The sequence below is a fragment of the Vanellus vanellus genome (assembly GCF_965231255.1).
Source record: "Vanellus vanellus genome assembly, chromosome: 4".
NCBI lineage: Eukaryota > Metazoa > Chordata > Aves > Charadriiformes > Charadriidae > Vanellus > Vanellus vanellus.
Genome location: NC_138909.1, coordinates 6,248,443 through 6,274,041, shown reverse-complemented (window position 1 = coordinate 6,274,041; position 25,599 = coordinate 6,248,443). Strand labels below are relative to the sequence as shown.

At 37.6% G+C, this 25,599-nt stretch overlaps 1 protein-coding gene across 1 annotated transcript in view; it reads left to right on the top strand.

The window, feature by feature from the left end:
* Positions 1-9,254, top strand: part of PRDM5 (PR/SET domain 5) — a gene marked incomplete at its 5' end in the record, with an annotated part of 84,255 nt that extends 75,001 nt beyond the window's left edge. The window contains one exon of the mRNA XM_082482944.1: positions 8,663-9,254. Coding sequence (XP_082339070.1) covers positions 8,663-8,827 — 165 coding nt within the window. The 3' untranslated portion in view covers positions 8,828-9,254. The remainder of the gene's footprint in view (positions 1-8,662) is intronic.
* Positions 9,255-25,599: the final 16,345 nt, after the last annotated feature.

Here is a 25,599-nt window from a genome sequence, read left to right as displayed (position 1 = left end):
GTGAAGTGAAGATCATCAGAGACGGGAGCTTCAGTCTTGCAGTCAAGCACCTTGCGGAATACCAAGTCCCGTTTGGCTCTCCTTGGCCTTCCTTTGTTTAAAGGCAGGATGGTTATAAATCCTGATCTACGTATTTCCATTTATACCTGGTGTACTTTAAAATGTAATATTAAATCACTGCAGTATCAGCTACATCCTGTCTCTCTCGCTCTTCATCCTCCCTTCCTCATTTATATCATCAATAAAAGGAAACACATGTACTCCTTTGGCTTTGCTGCCACCATCGTCATGGCCCAGCAGATGCTTTTTGAACAGAGGGCAGATTTATAGGACTAGCAGTTGCTAACTCCTCTGAAGTCAGACTTATATGATCTTCCCAATGACCTTCTGTTTTGTTGACAGTTAGCAGGTTTTTCCCTCTGCTTGGTGTTTTAAATTTGTCCAGCTTTCTTCCAATCTCATTGTTGGTCCCTATTGTCCTCTCGTGGTGGCATTAACTTTCTTTCACACTTACTGCTGTGGGTTTTGTCTATTTTTTCTCTGTTCATGTTTAAAGCAGTGGTGGTTATGACAAGCCAACATCATCTTTTCCGTGTTGTAAATGTTGCCCTCTCCAAGTATTGTGTGATGGAAATTTGATATGAGGGGAAAGGGGAGAGAGAAAAAGAAAGCACAGAATGTTTTGTTTTGAAGCAATTGGTCTCTGAGAATGATTTTTTTTTTCTTCGAAACCGACAAAAAAGTCTTTTTCTCTGGAGAGAAACTTAGGGCCAGGTTTTTGCTCTGGATAACACTACTGATTTTACTGAAGCAGACACAAATGTGAATGGAGGGCAGCTTAGCTTAGTGGAGAGGAGAGAGGGGGCTGGTGTGAATCAGAATTGTGTCTGCTGAAGTCACTGGAATATACGGATGTAAGCAATCTAAAATTAGATCAAAGACAGCTTTGGATGTGTTTCATGCACTACATATGTGAATTTGAATGAAAATGCCAAGGGGATGGTTAGATATACCCTTTTTTGCCATAGAGAATAATACAAGTAGCCAAACATAACCTTGGGGAAGATATTACAGCCCACATTTGTGACTTCAGCTTCCCAGTGTTTATAATAGCTCTTTCACCAAAATGGAATCCTGAAGTCCATTTAACTCTGAAATGAATAAGATAATCATAACCCAGTTAACCTTTCAGATACCCGAAGAACAAGAGGATAAAAAGGGAGCAAGTACACCTGGTACAGTTTGCAATAATTAATGTTTTCATAGGTGTTTAAGATGTACACATTGTATACCTTACTTTGCACTTTCTGTGGAACGACCTACACAGAGAAACGCTGTTTTTGGAGAACTCACAGAAGATGTGGTTTACATTAACCATATTGCAAAACCAATTAAGAGGTCGTTGCAGAAACCTGCTTTTCATATGGCTTATTCGTACATTTCCTTAAAAGTTACAGACCTGCTTCATGAAGCCTTTAGTCAGTCTAGCAAAATTCCCTGTGACATGAAGTTTTTGGTCTAGCTAATGATTTATTTTTTTTTTTAAGATAGCTCAGATCTTTTTTAGGTGATTTGTTAAGTTTTACTCTATACTGAAAAATCGTGGAAATTACAAAATTAAGATAACAATGAAAACCCACAAAGATGATAAAGATGTGTAAGGAGAATCTTGCACAGCAGAGCCTATTAGTGGCTTCCTTTTAAGCCAATTTGATTATATGCAACTGGGCCCTGTGTACTTAGCCTGTGCCAGTAGAAAGATTTGTCTTGCATCATACTGAAATGTACTTTATTTATCTCACAGTTTACTCATATCTGAAATTGAAATTGCTGGAGAAGTGCTTTTCCCTGGGTACGCAGCTTATGACCTGGTTTTGCTGAGCAAAACACTGATTTGTACTCAATTGTATTACTTGTACAGTTTATACTGAGTACCTGGCAGAATTCAGCAATATATGGAGACCTGATTGTCCCCTACATACTCAGAATAGGAATTTGATAACCAGAGAATTTCTTCACTTTGTAGCTTCAACACCTAATCTGAGTTGTTCTCACTTATCCTTGGATCCCACATCATTTCCCAAAAGGTTGTTAAGATTACTGCCTATTATTTGTTAAGTCATGGACTTAGCATTTTTATTGCCTATTAATTTTCAGTCTTTGTTTTCAATTTAATTTAGTAAAAAATGTTTACTTTGTTGCCTAAAATACCTATCTTTAGAACTTAAGCAATAGAGAGTTGGGGCCATAGTAAAAAGTAGGATAAGAGTGAAATAAGTGTAAAGTTGTTTGATTCAAAATAAAGGTGCCTCTAGAGCATCACAATTTTAGTGAGGCAATGTGCAGTGAGATAATACTAACTTTTACATTTAATTAAGTTATTTAAATGTTTTTTCCCCATACAGTGCTTTTGTAACTTTGGTGGAATAAAGGAAAAATTACACCTTGTATAAAAGTTTCTATATTAAGGAAGCACTTCAAAGAAGAAAATCTTTATATAAGTGGTTTTCCATACATATCTCTAATTATTTATTTGATGCCAGTGAGCTTTCAACTTTTATAACATCATGTGTTACAGTAGCTGCTAACCAATAGTTCTAATAAAAATACAGATGGCTTGGTTGCCATCTGCACTTCTTTTGAGATTCTGCAATGAATATGTGATTAACCTTCTGTCACCACTTTTCAAAATAAGTTTTTTTTCTCTACCACAAGCTTTCCTTGTACCCCACTTCCTCCCCTCACCTCTTCCCCTGCTTGGAAACGTGCTAACAAACCTGAGGCTTTTATAGACATCTGACTTGTCTTTATGCTTTAAGCTTTTGTGGAGGATAAAGGAAAGTACGTTGGAATTTTATGTTTCTGTACCTTTCACATTACGAAAACCAGACTCCCAAAATGGCTGGGTTTGAAAGACTGGAACAGATAATTAATTCGTAAGTGGGTGTTGAAGTGGAAACTGTCAGGCCACAGCTTTCCCAGCTTTCACTTAATCATTTGAAAGTCGTTTTCTGTTGTTTTCACTGACTGTAATCCCTTAGAGAGAATATAAAACTTGCACCATCCAGCATGGAATTCCACTCCTTTAATGACTTGGGCTCTGTCTTGACTCACTTTCACTCACTTTCACTCACTGTTGTCATTTCATACAGGAAAAGCCGTACCAATGTTCAGAGTGTAACAAGGCTTTCAGTCAAAAGCGAGGCCTAGATGAGCACATGAGAACCCACACCGGAGAGAAGCCGTTTCAATGTGATGTGAGTTGATCTAACCCTTTGTCTTTTTGACTTCAGTGCAGCAGCAGGACTTAATTGCGGTGAGACTACAGCCTTCCACCTATTGCCTGTGGCATAAAGTTACACTTCATATGGTCTTTGATTGCCGAGCTAATGAAAGACCATTCAGGGAATTTTATGTACCCTCTTCAGTTGCCAAGAGTGTTGCACACCCTTTTATTTTATGGTTTTGCATCCCTTAAGAGTTATTTTCACCATTATTAATGCAATTTGGATGTTGCAAGTTACAAATTCATGCTGTTTGGGTTCCCATATACCTTGTATGACAGTTCAATGGTTAGCGATTAGCTTATAACGGAAAAGGCATTTAATTTATTATATGGAATCTGAGTGCTTCTGATCGTGGTGAATGACACAAATGTGAATTCAGAATTTCCAATTTCTGTTTAATGACATTTGGTCTGATATTTTCAACATGTGCTCATAGTTGGGTTTTTTATTGGTCAATGAAGAAATTGTGGATGCTGTGGATGCTTGCAGCGCTGAAATGCAGCATATTACAGTTCATAGATCGCTGTCAAGTACCTTTCATTTGGCATACCCCATCCTATATACGACGTATCTTACAGCTTTTGGAAGGTAGGTGGGGAGACTGAATGTGCAGAAACTGTTGGAAAAGAATGTCTTTCAGAATTATCAAATGCCAGAATTTAAGTTGCTGCCCGAGGATTTAGAGAAGGGCATCAGAATAGGTTATAGAATTAGTATAAGTGCTTTGTTTTGTCAGACTAGCTCTTAATGAACTAGTCATAAGGGAACCGCCACCTTTCAGTTATATCCTAGATGGCTCTGTCTGACCAGTTGTAAATTTGATCGCAAACTTCTAAAATTAGATGCAAAATTAGAAGAACCACTTGGCATAAAAGTCGTAAGGGTCTGTTAACTGATCCGGCTTTTAATAAATAATCTGGTGACATTTCATTGACAATAAAATGTATTAATTTAATGAAAAATTTCAGCTACAATATTTTGCTGATTTCTACAAGCCAGAAGATTTGCTGTACTCTTTTGGGATAATCTCAGCCTGGCTGTAGGTAGTACCTTGAGGATTTCTGTAATTCCAAATAATTGTCAATAACTTTTTCAACTTTCAGATTGTTACACTGTTTATCAACTGTTGGCTATAGCTTGCAGTTAAAGTGTAGTTTTTCCCACACTGTGGATCCAAGATTCACTGGTCTTGGATTCAGCGTGCTTTTTCAGACTAATTTGGGGTGGTGGTTATTTTAGTGTATTTTTTTTGTTTCTTTAATTGAAAATAGGAGCTGTATGAAAACTTTCCTGCTTCAATTATTCCTTCAGTTTTCCTCATTAATCAGATAGAACTGTAATTTCCCAAATCATAGTATTGCTAGAAACAGCTGTAATCTGTATCTCGTCCTAGTCCTTCTCTGAGAATTTTTATGTACCTTAATTTAGTGGAAATTTTTTTTTATACTTTAAATTACTGCTGTGTTTCGCCAGAATTATTCTTCAGTGCAAGTCTTTTGCCAGCTGCACATTGCAGAGATTGCTGACTTTTGGGGGTTTGGACATAAACAGCAGTTGACTCTACCATTCATTCATACACTCTTCAGTTGCCAGGTGCTTAGCATGCTCTGATGTTAGATGCGCACTTTGAGAGTGTTGAAGTGTTGAAAGTTTTTGTTTTGATACTTACTTCTTATTTCATCTAGACTCCACTTCAGCAGGTGCTGAGGATGTAGTAAATGTCACCGAGAGCAGATCGTTCCTCCAGAGCTGTATCGCACATTGCATATTACTAGATGTTTCAGCAGAAGTTATGGGAAAACCAGTAGTGGACAGTTAGAGAAAAACGTACCTATGGGAGATGTTTACTGTTGGCTCCCCAATGCTAAAGATGGCTTTTTACACTCAAATATTCTCACCTACAATTTTTATCTTGCTAAAGATAGCTGTAGATGTTCTCATCATTTTTCTTATAATGACTTGAGTGGTAATTTGTGGCAACAACTTCCACAAATTCTTAACTTTGGAAAGAGATTTTGGGGAGGTGAGGGTGTGTCAGGTTACTGCAATGGAATTTCAATAACTGTCTTTTAGTTCTTTCATTAACAGAAAGGGTTAATAGCTATTCCATTTGTTGCTTTCTGTACATGTGCCATGTTCCTTCTTAGTTAACTTCTCTGAAGTTGTTTGTCTTTCCAGCACTTTGCATGACAACTTCCTATGTTCATAACTGGTTTTGTTACTATCTTCTGGATATTTTTCCCCATTTCCGTTGCATGTTTTTATGGTGTGAAGACGTACTTTTGGCCTGCCCTCACTCATAGAATTAAATGGAAAAGCCTGTAAGTCCAATGCCCAGACCTACTAAGAATCCTTTAAAGGTGAAAAACGGGCTATTTTTTTCAATTATTAGCATATTCATAAATGTAATCATACATGAAGCCGCACTGAAAGTCTTAAGAGGATGGAGGGGTTTGGTCTCATTTCCTACCTGGCATTAGAAGCAGTCAAACTATTCAGCTCTTTCTTCTAAATAACATAACATTTGCTGTCAGAATCCTTTGTTTCTTAGTACCATGAACATTTATAAACAGGAATTGTCTTCAGTGCCAAAGAACTGAAGAAAGAAAACTTTCAGCTATTTGGGGGAAAAAAAAAAAAGGTGTATTTTATGGGCTCAAGAATAGGCCTCACTTGACAGTGAATCTTTCCCCACCCAATATAAACTATTTCATAGCTGGTTTTTTTTTAGACTGCATCTTTGCTTTAAATAGGATTTTCTTCCAGAATCAGAAATAAACGCCACATCTTCTTTTCCTCTCTAACTCTCCTCTGTCTCAGGCATTTGGAACAGACATTACAGCACAGGATTGTGTGACATGTAAGAGTAATCCTTGTACCCTGTTTGGTGAAGGTGCTACAGCTTATTTATGTGGCTATTTCTGTGTCTTTACAGTCAACAAAAGCATTTTCCCACCGATAGTAGTGGATATTGAATTTTCCCATTCTAAGGTGAAAGTTCTAGTATGTATCACATAGGAAAGTGAAAGTAACTGAAATATGGAAATACAAAACAGGCAGTTTTTTACTAGTACATTAGATTTCTGTCCTCTGAAGACCAGCCTGTTTTTTGCTGGAAGGCCAATTGAACTTCGGTTGCCTCAGAGACAACAGATTATTCTTTGGGGGCAGAAAGGTCAGGTACTGCCTGTCCTGGTTTCTTTCCAGTACAGTATTTCCCTCCAACTCTGCTTTTAGTTGACCCTACACTTACTTTCAAATGTCAGTCTTTTCCATCCTCCCTACTCAATCAAAACTTTGATCATTTTGAAGAGATTGATGAGAGTTCAAGTGCACATTAACAAGCATGGTTGTAAATCTATAAAATGTCAGTCTTGCTTATAACACTGAAATATGAAGCAAACTCTTTAAAAAAAGAAAAAAACAACAAAAAAACAACTTTTATGCATAAGCACCAAGATTTATCATATCTTTAAGTAATGATCCTGTGCGTTCCATGTTCTTTTTGAAGATGTTAGGTAGTAGAACATGCTGGAGCCTTGAAGAAATAGCAGGACACATTATATTAGTTGTAACGTGAGCATTATAAATGGAAAAAATGTACTTGAAGACTGTTACAACTGTTTAGTTCAAAAATGAAAAGGTGTGTCTAAGATACACAGAACACACACATATCTTGTATATGTATATTGTTGATCAGCTTCCTGGCTTCCTGGAAACATATGTTGAAAGTATCATGTGCTTGTAAAGACATTGAGACTTGTGGGCAAGCATGGTGGTTATGATTAGATAAGTGTTAGGAGTTCACTTGGTGTGCTCTGTGGAAGAGGAATAGAAAATGGTACTTGGCAAAAGCAGTCTTGAGACCTGACTGGTGGATGCTGTAAGTGACGTTCACTGTTGCATAACAAAAGGGTGACTGTTGCATGGGTCTGAAAGAGGTAATTATACACTTAGGGGGGGAAAAAGCTGGAGATTTACAGTTGCTGTATAAAAGTGCTTGGTATGACGTCATGTCATAAATTCAAAAATGTTCCATTGCAACAGCACGTTCAGTGTTGTTGTCTGGGGAAAAATTATTTTGGGTACAAAACTTGCCTCTGGCAGTTGCCCTTTTTATGGTCATTGTATGGTTTTGCCTTAATTGGCATAAAATACATATACTGCAGGTCAAGATTATCTGCTTGGATAGTCAGCTCTATTTGTCTGTCTTGGTTTCGAAGAGCGTCAGTAATCATTCAGCATTTTCATTAGTAGTTTGATACCAAAATGAATTTAAAACTTTATTTTCTTAAAGAGGGATTGTGCTGGGTTCCCTGAATTTCCTCTGCATGAAAGACATTTTTGTCTGGAATGAACCTGGAATTCTAAGATTGCAAGCTTGTGGATATTCATTCTTATTTAATTGTATAACTCTTGCCTATGTCTTTTATTGAATCAGGAGCATGCTTTCTATTTTTATTTTTTTTTTTTCCCTGGGAATTCATGCATACCATGTGTACCTGGATGGAAGGTGAATGGGACAATATAACTGCATGATTTCAGTTGACTTGATGTCTTGCCCACAGATTCTTAACTTCTTATTCTGACTTCTCTTGGCTGAACTTGTTCTTAACCTTTCATTTTAACTTCAGTATAGGAATTTTTATAAGAAGTGATGGTTTTAGCGTGGCAGAGTCCCTCATCCCTCTATCCATTTATTCAAATGGCAGAATGAACTGGACTGCTTGGAGTACAGTGGAGGAAGGGAAGCAGCGCACCAGATAATAGGGGAAAAGAATCGCACCTTCATTTGCCAGATGTCTTCTGTTTTCATGGCCAGGCAGAGGAAGACTGGAACAATGAGGTTTCCTCTACAATAACTATTAAACTTTCTTCCAGTTTTCAGAACCTCACTCCTCCCCCCTTGTAACTGAGCAATTTGAACTGATTTTCTGGGTATCTGCAGATGTCATTCTGGAGGTCGGGAAGGAAATATTTTTTTTTAGGTCAAATTGACAGAGGCTTGTGATGTTTTGTCATAATTTTTGCTGCATCCCAGATAGAATAATAGGTTTTAAAAGAAAAAATGCAATGTAACTGGGACAGCTCAGTGCGTTGATATTTTGAAGATTGGGTCTTCCCCTCCCCCCCCCCCTTTTTTTTTCCTTCCCTGTGCCTGTGGTACCGCTGTTAATGTACAACATTGACAGATACCAGATAGAGTAATAATCTTTAAGGTGCTCTCTGAAGGAGTTATTCTTCCAAAGACCAGCTCATTTATTAAGTATTGCAGGTATGTGTGGCTGTGGCCTTGGTGATGTAACATAAGGAGCATTATACATCCTTTAAGTTTTAAGAGTTCTTTTGTCTTTGTCTTGTCTTCACTGCCTTAGGTTTGTGATCTGTCCTTCAGCTTGAAGAAAATGCTGATCCGACACAAGCTGACTCACAACCCCAATCGACCGATGGCAGAATGCCAGCTTTGCCACAAGAAGTTTACAAGAAATGACTACCTCAAAGTGCACATGGAAAATGTCCATGGGGAAACTGACAGCTAATTACGGCATGTGTGAGGATTGATCGCACGTTCCAGTGTGCTCCATTTGTACGTGTACAAACGCCAGACTTCTCACCTGACTAGTAGGCAGTCAGGAGAAACAACTGTAATGTGTTCACATGTTATTTTTCCCACTTTTTTTGAAATATACTAGTATGATAAAAACCAAAGAAAGACATTCACCTGAAGTAAAACATGGCTTGAAAATAGAAAAGTTGAAGATAAAAGAACTTTGGGAAAATTTTATCCTCATTTAAAACAAAAAAAGAAAAGTGGAAAAAAAAAAAAAGCTTTAAGCAAACTTCACAAACCTCACCTTCTCAATTACAGCCTGAAAATTAGATATTGGTAGCATTACCTGGAAATCCTGGACATCTGGAACTGAACCCTTGGCTGTCTGCATCTGTATTTCTGTATCTAAGCTTCAAGACTCCATTAAAATTCTTTAATTTGAAACTGTGCAGAATGTGTCATTCTAATTGACTGCTGATTGCATCCAGGCATATTTTATTCAGATCTTAATTCTGCATTTTGTTATAACATGATTTTGTCTCATTTTATTTACAGCTTTCTCATTACTAGATGAAACTCATTAACTTGGATTGGTTCTTGAGATGCCAAAATGTATGGGTACAGCAGCAGTGGAAGTTTGTCACGTCAAGTATTTCTGTATGAGCATTGAGGAGGATGTATTTCTTCTTGTTACATGAAACAAGACTGAGGTGAAAACTTGGAGCAATTTAGTTTAAGTACTATATTCACACTTATCCCTGCGACTGGCAAGGCAAGTGAAAAGACATCTTAACAGAGTGGTTTGAGCAGCTACAGTTGCCTAGTTAACATGTATTTGGTTTCCTGGTGAACAGCTGGTTCCCAGAGTGTTTCTTCCTGCTGAATCAGATGCCCTGGATTTTTTCATCCCACTTAACTGCCTTTGTTTTCTTAATTCTGTTAATGAGCACTGGGAAAAATACAATCAAAGTCTTCATGTTATGAGATTGAGTTGTTTACTGCAGTAAAACTCTTGAAAAGGGTTCCCACAGGCCCACTGTACCACAGCTAGATAACCAAGAAATTTTTATCTACAAGGACAGTAAAACTGTAAATTCAGAGGGTGATTGCATGTGAAATTCCTGACTTATCAGCAGTTAATCAGCAGGCTCTGTCATTAGTAAGCTGTTAATATTAATTTTGGACCTGTCAGCATTTTGTAAAATGAACTTGCAATGGGACATCTTGCTTCTGGTTTTCATGGGAAAAGAATTCAGCTGCTTTCTGAACTGCAGTGGGGACAATTATGCTGAAATGAACAGGATAATTCTGTATGTCATAGTAGAATCTCTACTCAAATCTGTTTATCACACGGTAGATTTTTCTACTCAGAAGAGCAAAAAAGAAATAGCAATGGTAGTATTGCTAGCAATGGAAATAGCTAGCAATAGATGATGTTGATGTATTTAGTGATTAACACTTCCTTCTTTCTCTACTAATAGTTTGGATCCCATTCTTCTGCATGGACATCTGTACCTTACATGTTCAATTTTGAGACCCAGCACTGGATCCCAATAGTAATCTTTTCCAAAGCCATTACTTTTCTCCAGAAAATAAGCAGAAGACACTTTGTTTTTCTCAGGAGGTGAAGAAGGCATGCCACTAATAGCGGTAATTATAATTACAGGGTTGATATTGGAGGGTCTTAGTTTTTTCTAGGAAGCCTCCTATTTTGTTATGAGACTGTTTGTCTTTAACCCCCTTTCTTTTCATTTGGAAGCCTGTAATGCTCCATGACAACAAACTAACAAGTTTCCAGCTGTCCCTCCCATTTACAAGGAAGTTGTAAGCTCAAGTTTACAGGTTACCTTTCTTAACAAAACTAGGTCACTTACTGCTCACAATTCTAACAGTTTATCAGTGACAAGCAGGAACTGCCACTGTTTTCAGCAGTATAGAAAACTTTGAAGTGGTGCCTTCCCATTTATTTCAAAGGTCCTTGGCTCTAGTTACGTATGACCAGTTAGGCTTGAATGAGCTACCTGCAAAGTTTCTGCAGGCAAAGGGGTAACCTTCAGCTGTATCTGCAGAGTTGAATTTGGAATCCAGTGTCCCCTAGGCTAATCTGAATTGACGAAATAATAAAGCATAGTAAAGCAACAGACATATGGTCCGGACTGTAATGTAGTTGTATAAAATAGACCACAGCAATTACAGTGATGTAGATGCATATGGAGAGGATCCCGGAGAAGACCTGCACATGGAGAACCCCGTTTCATGTAATGTTGTTCTGTAATGTATCGGTTCAATGTGGAACCAAAGTGACTTTGGCGTTACACTGGTGTGTGACAGAAAAGCCTATTTCTACATGTATGCGTTAAGGAGTTTTGTGTTATGTTATAACCTCTATGGTATTATTGAATAGCCTCTATGCTTTTTTTAATTTTAATTAAATATAGAACTTAGTTTCCTATATTTTTAGTAGTTTTTTGCAATATTAGTTTGGAAGGCAAACTGTATGGTTGATGTTTCATGAATTGTAATTGTTCAGTAACGCTTGACTATTTTGTTGCATTCAGTTTGCCTGTTGAAATGCATATACTTAATTTTTTCTAAACTGTTTAGAATTCCTGCAAATTTTGAAGGAGAAGTCTAGTTACGAATATTTCGCTTGTCTGTGACAGCCACCTATATGTAAAAGCATACTAAGTCATCTTCATGCTCTTTTTATTTCCTGAGAGGTATGTGAAAATTGGAGTCTTCGCCAGTTCCATGCAAGTCATTTGGGCATATAAATCAAATATGTTCATTGTATACGTCTAAGACAAACATTGTAGAAATAGGCATTATAAAGTTGAGTAAAGAATACTTCCTCTCCTTATTTGAAGAGTTTTTGTTTATCAGACTAGTATATTTCTAGGTTCAGAGAACTTTAACTTATCGCTACAGTTGTTATAAAAATTAATATAATTTTAAGTGCTCAGGTAGCAAAATCAATCAGTACCATATACCGAGATGTCTGATGGTGTTTTAACTATATGTTCTTAATTATCTGCAAGGAGAATTAGGTTGGAGACCAGCAGAAGGAAAAAAAAAAAAACAAAAAAAAAAAGAAGACAGAAGTTCAAAAGTGAAGATTTTTTTAGCAGTTTTTAAGGGACAATTCTATTAAAACACAAGACAAAACTTTTTGGAAAAAAAAAAAAAAAAGGAGGATAATATATTTCATGTCTTTTGCATAGGATTTTTGCCAGAAATCTTTGCTGCAAGGTTGTGTTACGTGTTTAGAATTAATAACTGTATTTGAGAAAAATAGCTAGTTGCAGAAAGTCAGTATGTGAAGAGGTGAGTGTACTTTTTTTTTGGTTTTAATTATTGCTGGATAAATTACAATATACATTTTAAGATTAATCATGCTGTACGTAACCAATAGCAGCAGTTAACTAACTGAAGCTTTGATCTTGTTAATGGCTTCAATAGAACAAGGGATAGAGCGGATCAATGTGTGAGTGAAAGACCTTCATGGGAAACACAAGAAGTAGGTGTGGGAGGTTGAAGCCCAGCTCCAGGTGATGACTCTTCCATCGTGTCCTCCAGGAACTTTCCTTGTGGGGCTAAAGCGGCTGCAGATCTGCCTGAGCTCCTACAGAGCCAGCACCTGGCTCAGCAGCTGCAGGTGTTCCATGGCAAGAGCTGCCCTGTTCTTTCTGTGAGGTGCTGGAATTTCTTGCAGTCAGAGGTAATACGATACAGATTACTGAATTCATGGTGGTGAACTGTGTAATTGAGTTTATATGCAATGCAGACTTACCATTATGTAATACATTTCTATTTAGTCGTAGCTTTCTTAAAAAAAAAAAAAAAACACACACAAAAAAAACACAAAACACCAAACCAAAGAAAAAACCAACAAACCCTTCTCCTTTGACGTAAAATTTTCCATTGACAGTCTCCCATTTGGTATTACCTTTGGAAGAGATAGAGGATATTCCCTTCAGCTGATTTTGAGAACTGAGAAATTGAAACCTGTTGGTTTAAAAGTAATTGTTATTTTTTTTGTGTGCACATGTTAGTATGTTTGTTTTGCTTTACTGTCTACTATGATAAACTGACAAAATTAATCATTAGTTGAAATACTGATTTTTCCATGGTAAGTTGTGCCATGTGTAATAACATGAAAAGCTGGAGATGTTCCTGAAATAACGTGTAGTCACTGAAATTTTAGAAGGCTATGATTTTTTTTTTTCTTCTACATTGTATAATTTTCTGCAGATCATAACATTCAATTTGTTCTCTTCATTTTTCCATTATCGTTAATACCTCTCGGAGAGAACTCCATCTCTATTTTTAGGAACAGCAGCAAACTTGCTTGTTCCTTTTGCTTTCCATTCTGATCAGATGTATGGCCAAAAGCTGATACAAATCATTAATATGATAACGTTAGTAAGTGCAAAGGATATTTATAATTCTGTTTTGCTTTATATGATTGTGAAGGATTTGATACATCCTTTAGTTTACTCCAGCAAGTTCTAATTAGAAATCAGACAAAGGAGGAAATAGTGTAAGTTAATATATGTTCCAGGCATTTTATGTTGTTATATTTGAATGTACAGACATAATGTGGTCAAAGCAATTTGAATGTTCTGTTAGTTAATTTGTGACATTGTTATAAGAAAATGTTTCTGTTGTGTCAGTGTGTACCGATACCATTATTCTTCAAAGACCTCTGCCTATTGTTTATTTTAATTTTTCACTTTAAAAGACATAGCATAATAATTTTTCTAAAGCATCGCTTTTAGAGGTGGAGGAGCTCAGCGTGCTGTTGTCAGTGTACTACCAGGTTATCATAAAGCCTTTTAAGTTCAGTTACATAAATACTGGGTGTACAAAAGTATAGAGATTCCCTTCACAGTGAGATTTGAACTCTGCCTATTTGGTTTTTTTAGGCTAGTGCTAGCTCAGAATGTGACAGCAGTTACAGCTGTCAAGCTGTATTCTTGAATGTGTTTGAATTCTGACAGCTTATTTTTCTCTTGAACACACTGTGGCACATGAAGAAAGTGGAGTAATTTAAGGATGCACAGTAACAGCTGAAAAGTTGTCACCGATAAAGAGTTTCCTTGACCTGGAAAATTATTTGTTGAACACTTCAACCTTGGACTGCCAGTCTTAATTTTATTTAATAGTTAATATTCTATTTTTTTTAGTCTATTTTATCTCCCATCCCCGTTCCCTTGTAAACTGGTTTGTAATATCCTGTGAAGAAGGGCAGATAGTATACTGGCAAACTCGGTGTTTGCAAAGCAATTGCTGCTATGCAGTGTTACTTTCACCAAGCCCTATTTGTTATAGAATCATAGAATAGTTTGAGTAGGAAGGGACCTTTAAAGGTCATCTAGTCCAAGCCCCCTGCAATGAGCAGGGACATCTTCAACTAGATCAGGTTGCTAAGAGCCCTGTCCAACCTGGCCTGGAATGTTTCCAGGGATGGGGCATCTACCACCTCTCTAGGCAACCTGTGCCAGTGTTTCACCACCCTCAGCATAAAAAAACTCTTCCTTATATCGAGTCTAAATCTACCCTCTTTTACTTTTTACCCTTTTTCCTATCACAGCAGGCCTTGCCAAAATCTCTGTCCCTATCTTTCTTATAATGCCCCCTTTAGGTACTGCAAGGCTGCAATAATATCTCCCCGGAGCCTCTCCTTCTCCAGGCTGAATAACCCCAACTCTCTCAGCGTGTCCTCATAGGAGAGGTGCTCCATCCCTCTGATCATTTTTGTGGCCCTCCTCTGGACCTGCTCCAACAGGTCCATGTTCAAGTAGCACGTGTCTTTGAGTTTGCTAACCTCAGCTACCTCTCATGTTACAACAGGAATGTGATCAGAGGCTGTGCATGACATAAACTCTCATCACCCTCCAGTGATGAAAGAAACAACGGGAAACAACTGCCCATGTCACAAGTGGAGGAGAGAATCGATGGTCCGTTTTTCTCTGTGGACTTCAGCTGAGGTAGGCAAGAAAATATTCTTGGATTTCCATCACTGCTCGTGTCCTGGGCCTGATCACTTCAGAAAAATCTAGATAGTGAGATTGAGGAACAAAACCAAAGCTACTTATCGGTAGAAATGTATGCTCCTGGAAATCAGTGGAATTGAAGTAAATTTTGGAATTTGATTGCATTCTTAAGTATTTTCTTGCTAGGCTATCCTGGTAAGCAAAAACTCAGTTCTGTACAAATACAAGCATAGATGGAAGATAGTTGCTCTTTGAGTCAATGGAGTCATTTGAGTGCAAGGGAGAAGAGAATTGAGATCTTTAGCTTTAAAAATAGAACAAATTGCACTTAGTTGAGAAGACATTTTTAATAGAGCCATGGCACCTGAGACCTCTTCACTTTCCAGAAGCAGCATGAGGCCTAGGATAGAAGGTGTCTGAGGAACTCTGAAGCATGTGGGTATTATATTCCTGCTTGTTGACTGTCTGCCACTTGGACAAACTGCTATATCTCTGTTTTCCTCTGTCTCTCTCATCATTGCTTTCTTCCTGCATAGCCCCTGAGCTCTTAAAGACAAAATATCTCTCTTCTGCTTCTATAGCCCCTTGCACTTGCCTTTGCTTAGTTACTGTACTGAATGTAGTAGTAATAATAGCATTGCTTGATAATTACTGACAGGGTAGTAGGACCTGAGGGGGAAACCAGTATCTGAGGATTGTGAATTTAATGTGACTAGAAATAACCAGAAAATGTCGCAGTTTTAATTCGATATTTCTTTTCTAGAAAAAAAAACAAAAAAACAAACAAACAAAAAAAAACAACAAAAAAACAACAACAACAAACCAACAATCAGGCAAAACTATAGCCTTTTGTCTTTTATTAATACATCACGTCAGTTCTATGTAAAATTAAATTCCCATGAGTCATACACATCTTGCATCACTAGCAAATACATGGTTAGCGATGGAGTTTCAGCTGTTGAGCAATACAGTTAACTTAAACAGCTATACTTCAAACATCATTGATCATGTGCTCATACCCTTTAGCTATAAAATCCCTGAAGTAATGAAAGTCTCTCTGTGTGTTTGTACAGCAGGTAGCATCGGGTGGGTCTGCTACGTGGTAAACTGAATGACTGGTTCACAATTTTCTCATTCCATTTGGTGCGTGGTGAAGCAACCACGTTGTTTGCTGAACAATAACTGAAAAGAGGTTGTTTTTGTTTCTGTTTTCCTTTGAGAAGGGCATTCAGCAAAAAGGAACCATTAATAAAAGTTGTTTTGGGCTTATGGTTTTTCGGGTTAGTTTTTTTTTTTTGGTTATCCTTCTGCAAGGAAAAGATTGTAAGCCCTTAAATCCCCAAGTTCATTTCCAGTTTAACAGCTGTTCAAACAAAACTGGGAGGAAGTGCTACAACAGGTAATGTTGCTGCTGGATTAGACCTTCACTGCAGCATTATCCAGGTTAACTCTTTGGTACTAATATTTTGGTCATTTTTGGTGTCATGCCTCACACTTTAAAATATTCTTTAACAAACTTTGATCTACTTTGAATTTGGCAGATCATTTCCAGTTTAACAGCTGTTCAAACAAAACTGGGAGGAAGTGCTACAACAGGTAATGTTGCTGCTGGATTAGACCTTCACTGCAGCATTATCCAGGTTAACTCTTTGGTACTAATATTTTGGTCATTTTTGGTGTCATGCCTCACACTTTAAAATATTCTTTAACAAACTTTGATCTACTTTGAATTTGGCAGATATAAATCTGCTTGGCAAGTCAAGAAGCACCAAAGTTATTTTACGAAATGTCATCTTTTTTCTAATTGTTTTAAAACATGGAAGTCCGTTTGTCTGGTATATGCTGACTTTTTTAACAGGCTATTTGTACTCTGATTAAACTCAGAAGAATTCTTTTCTACATTGTCTTCTACATCTGTATGCAGTTTGCTCAGTTTCATAGTAGGTAGACTGGGGATTGAATCTGCTGAGATGAAATAATAAAAGCCCTTTGGGCACAGAAGAAAAAAATTGTGATCACAGATCTCACTTTTGCTTTATTTTCTTCCTTTATCTCTATCACTTAGAACTAAATTATTAAAAACTTAGAATAATAGAACTAAGGTTGGAAATATGTATTTAATCAAATTCAATCTAGAAAATGCAAGAGGAGGATGAATGATTAAATTAAAACTACACTAATCTTTACAAAAAGATAAGATGCACATTTTTTGTGTTTGTTTATTGAAACTTCTTATTTCTAACCAGGACTACGCGCTGCCTTTCCTTCCTGGTTTTAAGCACAGAGTTTAGCTTATCATAAGCTGTTGGTGTCATCTGATAAGATTTAGTTATGTAGAGGTCACTTTCTACTGTTGTTCTTTTACAGAAAGAAAAGGTTGTTGAATTAGTTATTCTGGGCAAAGGGTGCCAAGGCCTGAGCTTTCATATTCTTTCTTGCGATTTGAACAGCCTTGAGTCACGTAAGAACGCCTTCTGTGTTAAGTCTCTTCCTATGCTTTGGTTTTCTAAACTCACTCTGGGTATCTGGGAGAAAATCCTGCAGGTATTTTTAGTGAACTGGCCTAAGAGTCTTTCTCAAATGAGTGCAATAGAAAGTTTCTTCTGCCTTAAGGGTAGTTGTCAGTGAGCCAAACAGGTGAGGTTATCCCTTTCTAAACTATCTCCTCACCCAGGTCCAAAATATTTGTGTGGGATGACAGGGCTGGGTTTAGCTCTTCAATATAGAAAAGGACCATAAGATCAACAAGCCCTCTGTTAGAGCTACAAATGAGGCCAGCTGTACTGACCTGCACAACAAAGCTTCTAAGTTCTTCTGCCCACTCCTTTACCATGCAGCAAGGGTGGCTGGAAGCAGTGATTTCTTCTCCTTGCTTTGATACTTTTCATCAGCTTAGCAATTATAGTAAGATAAGGAAGGTTTGAATGTGGCCTCAGAATCCAAATGAGACTTGGAGTGGAAAAAAGCTATGAAATTAATGATTTGTTTTCCTGTTTCTAAAAATCAGTCTGTAGAAAGCAGACCTGCCGTGACACCACAAATCTGAATGTCACTCAGGTGATTGCTGGAGAGATGGCAAAGGAGCTGCCTGTTGGTTAAGAGTTAGCTGTTCTTGGTCAGATGGAAAAACTACTGTGATTGGTGTGCAAGTTTAATGGCTTCTTTTTGAACTTAAAGAGTTAACGGCCCATTAGAAGGAAAATAAAAAAATGTTGGTTTTCCCTGATATAAATTAGTGTATTTGCTTTGAACCAAATGGTACCTTTCTGCTGTATATTTCAGTGACGTACTCTTTCAGCTGTTTGTCTAATTTTTTTTTTAATCAACAAGTATTACAAAGAATCATCATACTTAAATTTCAGTCTACTAGCTACCAGCCGCGTGATTGCTCGCTATGTACAGTGAACAGGGTTTTATTTTCTGAGTTACTTTAGTATAACGACTTTGTTATATATATTAGTATATCTTTATCTTTTAGGATGAGCTCGTGCTTTGATTTCTTTATAAAAGACTAACAGTAGAAGACATTTTTTTCCCATTCAACCATGTCCCCTTCATCAATATTAAAATTCCATCAGTAAGCAGAAATACAGCTCTTAGCGAGTAAAGCAACTAGTTTCCCGTTAAATGTTACAAGGCAAGATTTTTCCAGAAATAGAAAATGAATAGTCAGATTGTGGAGTTTGTAATCATGATTGTAAATTATCACTCCTGAGCATAGTACTGATCATTTTCTCAAGTTATTAGTAAGGTGAATACATTTATGAGACCTAAGAAAGCTTAACATGTATGTGTTTCCTAGCAGATTTCTTTCATAATTGCTGGTAACTTCCCTTGTGAATATATAAGCCCAGTCAGTAGTCATTCGTGTAATGGCAAGTTTCCTATGATTAATTGTGCTGTTTCCTAAATTAGAGTCCAGCAAGGTCTGCTCAGGGTATGGGCTACTGTCATGTCCACAAGGTTGTGTGTTTTAGCCATAGTTCATCTCTTTACCAATAAAGGATGAATACCTAAATGTTTCGCTTTAAAATATACTTTCAGAAAGATAAAAACAACTTATGAAGACACTTACTCTAAAAGAATTTGGAGCTACATATTTGCTGTGTGCTGAAAATGGCTGTGGCATTCGCCTTTGCTTTTTTTAAAAACAGATCCTGGCTGGATAAAGTGACTGTTTTTACCATCTCTTTTTCCACTCGGTATCCCTCAAGACATGTTTTGAAAAGATCCAGACATAAAGAACAACATTTTCTAGAAACTAAGCAAAATAGATCACAGATGAATCCTTCTGTCTGTATTCCATTTCAGACTTACCTTAGGTGAATCCACAGCTACTGTAGATTTTAGCAATATATAGTCTGAGAAAACTGAAAATGTTTTCTTGTTCTGACCTCATACTTCCTTAATTTTGCTTTGGGAAGTCGATTTATACTGGTGTAAGAAAAATAAATTACTAGAGTCAATACATATACAAGTGTATGGTTATGGAGTTCATTGTTTACAACAAGCACAAGCAATATATTTAAGTTAAAGTTTACGTATGTATGCATACATACACAGATCAAAATGGTAGGAAACCGATGTTACGAATATGATTTAAGTTTTACATAATGGTCAAACAAGACAAATCAGATCTGCTTTTATATTGGAAAGGGTGAAAACCTGCTCTGCCTCTTAGGCTGAGAACGGTCTGTCTCTGCCTTGTCTGTGAGGAAGAACTGACAGTAGTAAGAAGGACTTTCATTGGTGAGGTTCATCGAACAACTTGTTAATGAAATACAGGGTATGGATTCCATGTCTGCAGACTAACAGAAGCATCCCTGTGTATGAACAGACTTCTCCAACGTGTGAGTTACACATCTAATTTATATTGACCCTGTGGCTTAGATTCCAAAATAGTTACATTGGAGTCCTTACTGTAATGGAGAAGAGTGAAAACTGAAAACAAATTTTTCATCTTCTAGATAATGATAACAGTAGTAGAGAGGCTGTAGTGGGAGGTTTCTGTCATGTCTAATTGTGTCCTTACTTGAGCACCACAGAGAACAGGATTTAGAGAATCCCATATCAGGTAGTTGCTTACCTGCTTGGAAATGAAGAGCCTAATCATTCTGACTTTATGCTGAGTACATGAGCCGACTTCCTTCTTGCACTTTGTTTTTGTGTACCTTCCATGTGTTTTACATGATGGATCTTGGCGTCTAATTCGGGACTGTAGATTCTGCTGGGTGAAAGAATGTCTGTGAGTAGGTCTATTTATGGCTGTAGCCCTGAATACTTCAATGTCTTTTGAAAATTGGTTGTAGACTTCCAACTCAGGACAATTTTGTCCTGTCAGCAAGCGATATGAGGTACTGTATGTGAGAAACCAAACTCTCCAGTTGCAGCTCTATTTGAGTTGGGCTAGCTGTTGTGCAAACTGATCGTATCACTGCCAAGCTGAGGATGCAAGTTTCCTCTGTGTGTTTTTAAAAGTTACTATATCATTGGCAGCAATTAATGACTTTCCAGCTGAAATCAGTGAACAAATATGAATGACTAAATTGTGGTCATTTTGATTATCTGTGGAACAAACACAGGCCAGCTTCAGAACAAATGAAGAATTGTCTGAACCTGGTTAATAGGATTCAGTTGTCACCATATGACAAGGTTATATGTTTAAGTAAATGCAATCAGGAGCATAAATGCAATTATGAATCTAACTTCCCTTAGTAAATGTTCAAATTCCCCTATTAAAAAAAACAAAACAAAACAAAACCCTCATGTATTTCAGAACACCAGGGTATTGAGCCTCCTTTTATCTGGTGTCTATGTGTGTCTCTTTTTTATAGTCATCAGTTTACCTATGCTTCTGCCCTCTTGTGGATTTTAAATGTATTAAGTACTGTAGATTTATATTATTATCCAGGTTTTAAGGCAACAGTTCTTTGTAATGATCTTAGGGCTTATTTGCATCATCTAGAAAAAAACAACGAACGTGACTGCATGTTCTAGGATCTGGTGCATTGTTTCACTAAATGAATTGTTCTACCTACCCTTTAGTTTGGGAAGTTCTTTTGTTCAGTTCTTAAACCATGTTTGTCAAACTGGCATAGCTGCTAGATCTTTTACAAGTTGTTCTCGTTTCTCATCCTCCTACTGTCACACAGTTGCTCTTCAAATTTGGCTGTCTCAGAAAACCATGAATTGAAAGATAATGACAAGGCGTATGAAATACCACTGACTTATTCAAAGCTTTGGGAACTTTTTCTGAGGTCATAAGGTGAACAGATCAGAGCCTTCTACAGCATAACACGTTGCCAATGATACCTATAGTTTCTAACTAAAATATTGCTGTGTGCCGAAGTAGTAAATTCCTTCAAAGCTGGAGGCCAGGGATCACTCCCTGTGTGCCGAATACATCTAGGAGGATTAGTGTATGTAAGCCTGCGTGGTAGAATATAGTAAATAATGCATAAAAATGGAAATCGAGGCCCAGATATTTGAAAAATTATGTATGCATTCTGTGGTTTTCTGAGTCATTCAAATTACCTGTCACTTTCATTATGTTTCTGTTTTTTAAGCCAATGCAGTTTTCAATTTTGCTATAGAACTGAGAATAAGGTGTGCATTATGTTCATAGTGTACAGCTCAGAATGGAAAAACTCAGCTAATGTAAAATGACCTATCAGACAGTATCCTTGTGGCAATATAATGGTCGATGCAAAATAATTTAGATAGCCTTTTGACTTATATCTGGTAAAATATAACAGTCAAAGGACAAGAAAGGAGAAAAAATAGCATGGAGTCAAAGTTGGGAATTAAGAAATAGGTGTAAAAAGTGTATTCTTGGGTAGAAATTTGAAATAGGTTGCTGGTTTCCTAGAAGGAGGAGTTAGTCTAGCACCAGGGAGCATTCTGGAGGAGGAGAAAAAGGTTTTATAACAAAATGGAAGTAAAGACAAAAGCCCAGTCTGATTTTTTTTCCTTTTCAGTTTTCTACGAGTACTGCTGTCAGCAGCTCAACTAGCCCAGCAGCCAGTGATACTAGAAAACTGTCTCTAGCAAGAGCTTGCACCGATTGCGCAACTTTATTAGAATCCTGTTCTGTGCTGGATGCACACAAACAGGAATACTGGAAAAATTTGAGATATTTCTGGTACAAGCCATGAACATTCGGGCAAAAAGCCATAATAGAGATGTTTCTAAGCTGTCGTGGATCGTGAGCGGGGCTGTTATGTTTGCGTTTTGTGTATGTTGCCGCTTGTTAGGCCCAGGCTCACACTGTCCAAGGTGCTGATGGCACCTGAGGGGCGTGGACAACCTCTGCACCCCAACAGTGGGGACCTGCCTTCTGCGACCAGTAAACCCCAAGATAAAGGACAGATCTCTGAGCCACGCTTTGTTCTGTTCTGCACAAGAGCATGGGATGAGTAACTGGCAGAACCTGTCTTACCGCAAGTGTCAGTATTGTGATAACCTCTATGCGGGCACGGTTTATAGCCATCACAAAAGCATAGCTATCTCCACTTCGGCCTGAATGTCTCATTATCTTAGCCTTATTCCTCTGTGCTTACATTTGCATCATTTGCATGATGTTGCAGAATAATTTTTCTGTTAACTTTTAGAAAGTAGCAAAAATACTCAAAGCCTATGAAAATTCATTTCTTGTTGGTAACTAGGCTTTTATTATGCCGTGTTGCTGCCTCATGCAGACCTGGTTCCTGATCTCTGTAATTTCTCAGGTCAAAACCTGCTTTTGCTGGAGTTTTTTGATGGTTTATTTTATGGTGTCTGTGGTCATTTTCATGCCTGCAGTACTACCGCAGAGGCTTTAAAGGTCACTTTGGTCAAGGCGGAGGTAGTAGCTTGCTGTTATGAGTAGTGAAACAACAGATAGAAATTGAGAGAGACAAAGGCGTTGAAGTAAGCTTATGCTATTTCTTTGGCAGAGATCAAATAGACCACAACTCCTGGACCCAGGAAGGTGCTGTTATCATGCTGTGACATGTATGGGAATGGAAGTAAAATTTCGTTAGTTGCATTTGGTATTATTTGTGTTTGACATTGCAGACCATTTACATCTCTTGAAACTGTAAACTAAGTGGTCCTCTTTTCTGTGCTTTTGTTTCTTCTCTGTTTAGCACCAGAATTCTGAGTTGAAGGAGCACAAAGGTTATCAGAAGGCTCTGTTTCTGTAAAAGCATTTGCAGGTTGAGGGGGGTCTTGTTATCTGGAGGAGTTTATCCCAGCTAATAAAGGAGCAGTGGCTCTCACAGTGGGAAACTTTAAATACCTGACAATGTTGTTAGGGGGAACGCGTGACATGGAATATTCAGTTTCCTAAAAGGTCATCTCATTTTTCCTTCTGCCCTGCATTATTTCATTGACACAGGAATAGAAAATAAGACTTTTCAGGAGAAGAAGAGTAGTTGATGCTCTGGCTCATTCAAAAGGACTCTGATTCAAGCTTGGAGAGAATCTTCCAGAGCTGTGAGGAAACCGAAGGAGGTTATACGGGTGTTTTAATGTTTAGCCTCGACTGTCAATCACTTCTGCTAGCTAAATGGTAAGCAACAAAAGTGTATTAAAATGTAGTTCCTTTGAATGAAAAATAATGCTTTTGACTTGAGGTTGTATATATCGAAAGTAAAAATATGCAACTTTAGGGGTACTTGGCCAGCTTCTTTTTCCCATTGTACTATGCACAAGTGCCATTCTTGCAGAATTACTAATGGATGGTCCAATAATTATGAGACTTCTAATTACCCACTGTACTGTTTTCATGATTCTGAACTTGGAAAGCAGCACAACCAAAAAGCCAAAAGGTGATTGTAGTGTAAATATTTGCTGAGTGCTTCAGATGATCAGAGAGGCAGGAAGTGTAGAAGGGCAAGCATAATTCTCGTGTAAGTGCAATGATGCCCCACCCAGCATCTTCTGAAATGGCTCTTGTGGCTCTAAGGAGGTGGATTCTAGAAATGGATGGATTGTGGAGGCTGAATATGAAGATTTCAGATATTTTACCTTTTCTCCAGCTAGGGGAGAGAGAAGAGTATTTTAAAAGAACAAAGGTTGGAATGTCGAAATGGCATAACTTCTGAGTAGAAGCTCTCAGAAAGATGGCAGGTATCACAAGACATCTAAAAAGTCCTGATGACCGTCAAGGCTGGAATGGAAATGACATTTGTTTAATTACTTCTTTTTTCTTTTAAAGCACATTCACCTCTACATATGAAAATGACCACGTAAATGTTGAGTGGTATTTTGATAATTAAGCCTTTATTATAGTTATAACCATAAGCTTGTGTGTTATCATATGCTGTCCGGCTGCACTGCTCTCTAGTATAGGTATGGGTTTTTTTTACTCACTAACTTGGACATACATGTGTGTACATGTTCACTAAAACTCCAAGGAAACATTTAAATACATGTTGGACTTCTGTGAAAATCTATAGGATGCAGATCTTTTTTTAGAAAGTAAGGAAGATGCATTCAAACGCTATCCTAAATAGGAAAGTAAGGATGTGAGGAACTGAAACTTAAGACTGTTTTTGATGTATGTGTTCTTGCTAAGTAACAATTTACTTTGTAAATGTCTTGGGGGTTTTTGTAAAGTGCTACTTTTTCTGAATTAGTGATAAAAACTTTTCCACATATTTTAGTAGTGACAACAAATTCCCTTATTCTGCCAACATAACATTCTTATTTTGCTGAAGAAAGCTTAAAGTGTGTTGCTCTTTTTCGCATCTCAACTTTCAATTCTACTAAATCTTTCAGTCACTTCTCTTTACATCTTTATTTTCAGCACATTTAGGTAATCTGTAGGGTTTTAAGTTGTTTTAGCTTGGGTCCATTGTGAGACATTAATATAGCTTTGACAAGGTACATGGTGTGGAACATTTTGGTCTATAACACCAATAAAAACAGATGGGAGAGCAGAGCCGTGTATGACGTAAGGCACGCAAAAATGTGGATCTCGCCAATTAATCATGGCATACTGCTGACAAATAAGTGACAGTAATTGATGCAGCCCTTTGAGAGACAATCTGGAACTACTGCAACCTGGGAAAGCTCATTCATTTCTTTTTCTTTGCGAAGTCAGTGGTGAATAACAGCCCTACTTAATTGCTGCCCAGTGTTACTTTATAAGGTAACAGTGTCTGTGACAGGCCAGGAAGCAAGAGTCTAGCAGTTAGAGCGCTATCTGGTTAAGTCTTGTCTGCGTTCTGTTTCTGCAAACTCTTGATGTTTCCTTTTCAGTATATTGGCCGCCAAAGGGCTGATGCACATGCATTTAAAGTGCATTTGAACATCTAAATGTGTTCTGGTAGGTTTTTCTGCTTGACAGCCTCATTATCAAAATGTTTTCATTATTTATATTCATCTTACACTCTTAGGCTGTAGTGTCAGGATTTCTAAGATGCCCTGTAGATTCCAGCAATAAAATGTGTGCACTCTGACTAGATCTACCTTGCACTCTGTGCTTTGTTTTAGGTGAACTTGTCTGACTCAGAGTAGAGCCAGAGGTCTTACGGTTGTAAGAAAGCATCTAACTGTTTTAATAGGCAGTATGCCAGACCAAGGCAACAGATATTCAAACCACTGTCTGCTGCTGAGGTCCTGTTTGCAGAGTATTCCTTTTTTTGACAGCAGGGAGAGAAATCAAGGCTCAGTGCGGAATACTAGAACAAAGAGATATTTCTACTGAATTTTTTCTCCAGTAGGCAGTGGCTGCTTCCATCACATTGAACAAAATTTCCTTCCAGTGCAACAATAGCCT